Source organism: Monopterus albus, unplaced genomic scaffold (assembly GCF_001952655.1).
Source record: "Monopterus albus unplaced genomic scaffold, M_albus_1.0 scaffold212.1, whole genome shotgun sequence".
Lineage (NCBI taxonomy): Eukaryota > Metazoa > Chordata > Actinopteri > Synbranchiformes > Synbranchidae > Monopterus > Monopterus albus.
Window position 1 is genome coordinate 899047 of NW_018128092.1, and position 8584 is coordinate 907630.

The 8584-nt window shown below is 41.7% G+C and overlaps 1 protein-coding gene across 1 annotated transcript in view; it reads right to left on the bottom strand.

Annotated features, from left to right (window-relative positions):
* Positions 1-8013, bottom strand: part of itpr3 (inositol 1,4,5-trisphosphate receptor, type 3) — a 68404-nt gene extending 60391 nt beyond the window's left edge. The window contains exon 1 of the mRNA XM_020618943.1: positions 7128-8013. Coding sequence (XP_020474599.1) covers positions 7128-7219 — 92 coding nt within the window. The 5' untranslated portion in view covers positions 7220-8013. The remainder of the gene's footprint in view (positions 1-7127) is intronic.
* Positions 8014-8584: the final 571 nt, after the last annotated feature.

Here is an 8584-nt window from a genome sequence, read left to right on the forward strand (position 1 = left end):
TTATTCTTTGTACTTTTGTTTGACTGTCAACAGTAACAACAGTCGCTCCAACAACAGTAAATCTGTTCTTTTGTCTACCTGCCAGGTGTGTCCAGGTGTGTGGTGTCTGGCTGCTGCCGATTGCTCCATTCACAGAATGACACCCACACACTCACATATGTTGATTCAGTGACTAACGTGCACTCAGCTCTCAGACAGCTCACCTGTTTCTCATCATGAGGAGAACAGAGATCCAGGTGTACCGTCAGTAAGCCCGCCCTTCATTACAACAGCCTTCAGTATTTAACCTAAACCAAAAGAAGTTGGCAAAATGTTACCCCAGTCTTCTTTTTAAATAGCTCCTGGCATCCCAGTTGGAGAGCCATCATTTTGAATGGGACATTTAACATGACATCCAGAATGCACGGAAAATATAAAGCACAGCAATGCTGCTTTCAAAACAGTGCGTGTTGATGTTGTTCATCTTGAACATTAAAACCTGATTCAAACTCAAGCAATGCTGCGCATCATGCACAACATGCTAATGATTATGGTCATGAATTTGGAATTGATGTAAGATTTAAATCCCTCAGTGGTAGGTCCTGCAAACAATACAAATGACACTCCTTCAACACCAAGCCTTTCCCCTTTTACAAAGATGTTGGATGTGGTCACTTTTGTAACTTTTGTCTGTTTTTCATTATCAGAATGTGGGTCCGATATAATTTATCCCATTTATGTGTGCACAGGACCAAGGAAGCCACTGCTCGTCTGGAGAGGAACACTACTGAGCATGCTCAGTGGGCATAAATATGCAGAAGTGTGTGGAACATCCTGGTCATTTTTATGACTCCGAATCCAGAAGCATGAAGATTTTTTTCAAAAAAACAACTGAAAGTGAAATTCAGGATGAAGCACTGAGAGAGTGGAGCATCCTGAATTTAATGTGGATCAAGACAAAGGAAACCAAAACACTGCAGAGCGTCTTCTGTCTAAGAACATAACTGTACTTTGGATTTTGCTTCACCCTAATGTCTTTTTCAGTGTTTTTGTTTTAGACCCGTGACACTGTATATTCTGCAGCTGTAACAGTGAATACGCTGCCTGCTGCATATAAAGGTTTATTTCTCTCTGGTCAAATTGACCATGACACATTTTATCTATTTTTTTTATTTGACCTTTATTTTACCAGTTAAAAAACATAAAAACTGTTTTGTTCACTCTGTTCGGCCTCTCCCTCCATCCTGCTGGAAGACAGATTTGATTATGAATTTGGATATTTAAATAGCTTCAGGTGTTTTCTATCTGTATTACCCGACAACAGAAACCCTCAGACACAGACTGAACCTACAGGATGAGACAAATCCACAGATTCTTCATGTTTCATCTGAGAGTCCCGGTTCAGTTTCAGTCTTTCTGACTGAAAAACAGACTTTACTGTTAATAACTGACAGAACTGATCTCAGTTACATCTCTTGTTTGGTTAAGTGTCTAAATCTGAGCTAAATCTTGCCCAAGGTCAGTGACAAGATTTATAAAGTATTATTAAAGTATTAGCCTGCAGCCACCACATGCTCAAGGGCACAACTAGAACAGGGACATAGTCAAATAATTGATTAGCTGATAAGAAGAAAACTAATCTGCCACTATTTTGTTGCTCAATTATATTTTTATGCCAGTTTTTAACCAAACATTTGATGGTTCCATCTCCTTCAGGGTGAAGATTTGTCACTTTTTGTCTTATATCATACTAAACTACTTAATTTTGGGGCTCAGACTGCTGGTTGACTATGAAAATCTATGTGAAGACATCACTGTGGGCTGTGGGGAATTCTTATGGCCATTTTTCACAGTTTTTTGATATTTTATGAATTTGATATTTTATCCTCACATCGATGCAAAAATCATGTATATCCAGTTCTGCTGGTTATATTTAAGAGTGGTTGAATGTAAACGAAGACATGGGTACAACTGTATGATTGAACCTGGTCTGAATACCTGTGTAGTGAACAGTGTTATCAGAGCTATAAAAGTAAAATCTTCATTTATGAGGGGTTTCTTTGTCTCACCTAAATCATTTAATACAGATAATAAAATGGTCTTACATAGCACTTCTCTATGCAAGGAAGCACAGCCTTCACACTATCAGCCCATTTACCCACCGGTATCACCGGGGGTAACGCTGGTGTCAGTGTCTTGTTGAAGGACACTTCGACATGTGGACTGGAGGGGCCAGGGACTGAACCACCAAACCTATGGTTAGGGGACGAGCCGCTCCACCTCCTGACCATCATGATTCTTTTCTACAAAGCTTTTTGGATCATGTTGCATTAAAAGTTATAAGTTAAAACTACAGTATGTAACTTTTCCCAAATGTTGTTGTAGAAATCTGCTCCAACACGTGTCCTAACGTGGAGCGGTGCTGTCGAAGCCTCCTGTGGCCCAGACTCAGTGAACTGGCAGCAGTGCAGACACATCAGCTTCTAAATGATTTGAGTGGGACTGACCTCTGACCAGTCAGAGATTTTTACTTACTGATCAGTGAGTTTTGTTGCATTCTCATTTATTGTAATTTCATAGGGACAAATATGTGCAGAGCGTGGCAGAGCGTGGCGGAGCGTAGCAGGTCATAGTGGAGCAGGGCGGGTTGGATTGGAGGGTCACGCTGGTTTAAGTTACATACTGTAGCTTTGATATGAACAGGAATAGGACGTATGATGTTTCTATGGATCCAACTTCGTCCTGTCTGAATCCTGTTTGTGCTGATGCATAAGAATTTGGCCGTAGGTAAACCAGCAGGTTCATCCACTCACATCTCTCTCTCTCTCTCTCTCTCTCTCTCTCTCTCCTCCCCCCCCCTCTCTACCTTAGATATCTGACCGGCATATCTGACCGGCCCTGTCTTTCTCACCTGCAGGAACTCTCTCTTCAAATGTCTCTGTCAGTCTCGATCACCAGTTGTATACTCCAAATAAAAACAAACCAGGGGCAAATCACACACCCTTTAGGATTCACAGGTGTTTGATCAGTTAAAAATGTTAACTATGTGGCCAAAAGTATATGGACAGCAGAACAATACCTCACTATTTGACACTTGGATTGTGTACATTTTTGTTCTTACTGGCCATCACTGGGTTTCCTCACCTCTGGCCCATATAAGTTTTTTCTTTAAGTAAATTTTCTTCTCTGACATTTGGTTTGATTTATTTACATCAATGTTGTGCAAAAATGAGCAGAAGTGATAAAAGTACTGAGGCAGAAATATAAAAACTGAAAACAAGTCCTCAAACATGATCCTCAGTCAAACAGACAAATGTGGCACAGTTTCATTTCAGGACCTTCAAGTGAGTCAGGTTCATTTTGTTTGACTAAACGGGCGGAGAACAGACACAGTCACATGCTCAAGGAAGTACAGGACTATTTACATTGCTCTTGTCTTACTACTGCATGTGTTACGCAGAGGTCACTATTTAGCTGGTATAAATTTGATCAGAGTGTTAGCAAGCTAACACAAAGGGCTAATAAAACTGTCATCAGTTTCACAGATATTTAAAACAAAACAAAACACCAAAACTATTAGAATTCATGCTGACAGGACAATTTATCCTGAATTATTTATAAACAGAAAACCAATCTGTAGCTATTTCAGTCTGGACCAAGGTGGTCGACCAACACTCCCCTTAAAACACCTGCACCTATATGTCCATGTAGCAAATTAGCATGCACGTCAGCAGCAGCTGGACTTTAACAACCTGTTGTATGCTAACATTATTTGCATGTTGATATGCTACCTAAAATGCAATGTTTAAGATATTGCCTTGTTAGCATACCTAAATGCTAACATAGGCATGAACACAACAATTTAACAACTTAGCATGATGATGCTATATGCTATATAAACTAAAGCATACAGTCCTTTAGACTGAGAAAAAAAACTAGTGACATCTCAAGTAAACATCCAGTGCAAAATTCAATCCATCCAAAACTCGATACAATTGTTAGCACATGACGCTAGTGTGGCTTAAAAATGGTGACCTGTTGTTTGTATTGTTACTATTCAGGTCAATGGGAACGAGTGAAAGTCAATAGGTGATGCTAAAGGTTACAGAGAAGTTAGAAGGCCAAGACTGACTCACATACTGTACACAAGACTGGGTGTAAGACCACGGCACAGGAAATACACTCACACACAGTGGTGCAGTGGAAATCTCTCTTGGACATACTCAGTACCACTTCCTTTTCCTGCCATACAACCAGAGCTGCCACCAAGTGAGTTAAAGGTTGTGCTCTAGTAGGCACAACGTCAAAAATTCATGAACTCTCTGGAGAATATCAGAGTGTGTTAGAAAATCATCTGCTGAATTCATTTTTGCTGCAGATATTTACTGACCAGTCAAACAGATTTTAGACAGGAAAGAAAAGTCTCCCCACTTTTGGAAAGGCAATTTCACAAGACCAGGAAACCAGCAGCCACAGAAAAGGACATTTACTGTGTTATTATACCATCTTCTCTTGTCTTTCTTTATTAAGACAAATCAATGAACGTCTAGAAAAGATTTGTAGGAAAGTTTACAGAAACTAAAACCTTCTGCATGTCAACAGCTGAAGTGTCTACTGCACTGTACTTGTCTGATTCTGTTACTTTCTCACTGTGTGCATTAACAGCACACAGGAATTTAGTCTGTGCCACAACTTTTTATGAAAGGACAGAAAACGTTTGGGTGTTTTAAAATCAAAGATTAAAGCTCAAACAGTTAATTAATCAGTTAGTTGCTATTGAAATATAACCACAACTATGTTGATAATCAATTAATCTTTACAGTCATTTTCCTGCTGTTTGTTTGCAATGTGCCACTGTAAAATTAATAATGATAATAAACTGGACTTTGAACACTATGACTTTATATAAAAGATGGACAAACCCTCCTTTAAGTCACCCATCGGTTTTCAGAAGAGCAGTTTTAAAGCTCAAGTCTGGCCGTCGCCATATTGGTAGCGCTGCAGTCCACCTGCTAGGACTAATCTAAAAACGGGCAAAGTGTGCGTGGAGGTCTCTAGACAGCTAGCGGCCAGCCACCTTTGGGCCCGTTTATTAACAATGTTTTTACATGTTTCACGTGCAAAGTTCTGCAAATACACACAGGAGCCTGAAAACCTCCAAAGTTACACAATTAGAAAACCTAATCTGGAAATTAAGTAACCAATTAATTAACTAATGGTAAATGGACTGTACTTATATAGCGCATTTTTCACAGTGTGTTTCACTGGCCAAAGCGCTTTAGAGGAGATCATACACCATTCACCCATTCACACACCGATGACGACAGGCTGCCACACAACGGCGCAATTTGGGGTTCACTGTCTTGCTTGGGGACACTTAGGCATGTGGGGAGTCGAACCACCAACTTGCTGGTCAGAAGACGACTGCCCTGCCTTGTGAGCCACAGCCACCCCCCACTTAACTAATATTGATGCACCCTGCTCCATTTGGTGCACTGTAACAATAAAAATGGCTTCTCTGTAATATTGCAGACACACTGATAACAGTAGTGGAGCTAAAAATGTTAAGTTTGGGTGGTGCTAAATCTCACTGAGAGCTATCTACATGTTCAAAAAGGTGGACTTCCATCCATCCGTTATCTATACTGCTTATCCTGAACAGGGTTACGGGGGCTGGAGCCAATCCCAGCTGACACTGGGCAAGAGGCGGGGGCCACCCTGAACAGGTCGCCAGTCTATCACAGGACTGACATGTAGACAAACAACCACGGGCAATTTAGAGTCGCCAATACACTTATATTTAGAGTCTCCAGTCAACCTAAGCTGCATGTCTTTGGACTGTGGGAGGAAGCTGGAGCACCCAGAGAGAACCCACACAGGAACAGGGAGAACATGGAGACTCTGGCCAGGGCTCAAACACAAAACTTGTTGCCTAACTCTTATCATAATCCTTATTGAAAGGAATTTGTTATTTTGAATGATATGACTGTGATTATTTTTGTTTTTCCTAAATGATTTTAATGTTTTGATGTCACTGTTACAGTCACTTCACTGTGTTTTGCAGTATAAGGAACACCAGGTGTAAACCGTCTGTTTAGACCTGCTGAGGTTTTAACTCATAGGATCAGCTCAGTTAAAGGCCTTTATCCATTCTCACTGCCTGCTTTGCCTGTCACACATTTTCCTTTCCTCACCTACAATTTTTTACTGACTAGTAAAAGGTTAAAACTAGAGGATACACTCAGTGAGCACTTTATTAGGAACAGCTGTACAACTGAAAGCAATCTATTAGAACAGCCCTGCCATAACATCTGGCTTTATGACGCTCATAATCTTTTATATTCAGAGGTGTTCTTCATATTCTGAGCTCCTCGTGTATGTAAACAGGGAGAACAAACACACAGTCAGCTCTGTACATGATGCAACACCACTTTTAACTATACATACTGGATTGCATTCAGTTGTATAGCAGGATAATATTATGATACAATACAGTCATGGAAAGTAACTAAGTGCATTTAGGCTACTCAAGTACTAAAGTACACTTTTCAGATATTCATACTTGAGTATTTTCTCTTACTTCTATTAGTTTTGCTACTTCAGGTGTGTTTGGATGCCAATACTTTTGTGCTTAAGTAGCATTTTGAATGCAGGACTTTTACTTGTAACAGTATTTTTACATTGTGGTATTTCTACTTTTACTTAAGTAGAGGAACTTCTTCCACCACTGCTGTGCTGAATAACTGACTGTCTGGGTTAAAACATCTGACTCAGAGTCTTGCTAGACTTTCCATGACTACATTTCTACTGTAACTAATGCACTACTGGAGGGATTTTGTCCCATATAATCCAGAAAGGGCTAAATTAAACAACACTGATCTTAGAACACAAGTAGGTACCTGACCAATAACACGGTGAAATGTGCCTTCAATAAGTGCACGTTTTAGATTCCTGGCACAGTCTTTGCATAAACGCTGGGTTTAACCTTCCACCGTCTCCAAACAGGCCGCAGGCCAGAGCTTTGGATCTAATGTAACATTAGATGTTAGTATCTCTGGATGTGTGCGGCTTTAAGTCCCGGTGTTTTCCACGGTGCACACGTGCAGGTACACGTCGTGCACAGTACGGTGTCCACAGTGGAGACTCACCCCAAGGTGCTGATGAAGCCGTTGACTGTCCCCTCGGCGTACAGGGACACGATATCCCCGATGTGAAGGAAACTGGAGGCAGAGTCCGACATCGTGCAGCCGATTCACGCTCCTCCAGCAGCGAGAACAGCGCACATGTAGAGAGGAAGGAAAACTTTCTCAGCTAGGAGAAAGCTTCAGAGGCAGAGAGAGACCCAAAGTTCAGTCTGTACCTGACCTGCAGCAGACAGACGAGAGGAAACGCTCCTTAGATTCAACCTGCAGAGTCCCCTGCTCACTGGCGGCTTTCACGGAGTCACTGCCGGGTTCTGCATGGCAGCACAGCTCTGAAGAAGTTCGGAGGTGAAAAACATGAGCGCACAAAGTCGGACAAACAGCTGATGGACCCTGACGTGTTACAGGACATATCATGGAGTAGTTCAGAAATCCTCTGAAGGCGCGTCCGGGAGGTTAAAGTGGCCACACAACACGGCTGTGCGCTGTGCGCTCCCTCCCTCTGCTCTGTCAGTGTGTATGGGGAGCGTGTGTGCGCGCGCCCACGCACAAGACTCTAGTATAAAGAACCAGGAAGTTGAGCCGAGGTATCGATAAAACAGCTGCAAGAAAGAGAACTGCTGCAGGCCTCACGCAACTGCGTAACTGTGTCTCTGTGAGGACCCTCGTTAACATAAAGCATCAGCCCCCTGTCCACAACCAGAGGTGGGAGCTAGGTACACTGGCTCAAGTACTGTACTGAAGTACAAATGTGAGGTACTTCACTTGAGTATTTCTATTTCCTGCTACTTCATTCTGTGACTTCACCACATGTCAGAGACAGACCGTGTACTTTTTACTACACTACATGTACCTGATAACTTCAGGTCCAGAACCAGATGAATCAAACCAAACCCAGTAGAACCATCAGACTCTATTGATCCCAGCAGGATGGAAAGTACTTCCCAGTATAAGTATATAAGGTAGTTACCATCAGCTCCACCTTTACCAGCTGCAGCATTAAAGTGATGGACACAGTAATTAGTCACTATGATCCAGTATCAGAGACGTTACTGGGACACGGGTCGTTCTGCTGGACCAGTACTGGTACTGCTGGTACTTCAGGTAGATTTGATGCTACTTTTGTACTTTTACTTACTGTAAGTAACATTTTGAATACAGGACTTTTACTTGTAACAGAGTGTTTTACACTGTGGTATTACTACTCTTCTTTAAGCAAAGGATCTGAGTACTTCTTCCACCACTAACCCTAACCATCCGAGCTACGTCTAAACCTACCCCCACCATCCGAGCTACGTCTAAACCTACCCCACACCTTTACCTGACTGCAACCTGAACCCTAAAACCAGGTCCAAACAGCCAAACATACTCCCAGTACATTACAGCGCAAAACACTGTAATTTTAACTGCCCTCTTTTCAAATTAAGGTTTTACAATACAAAAACACTCCCATTAATTCCCAC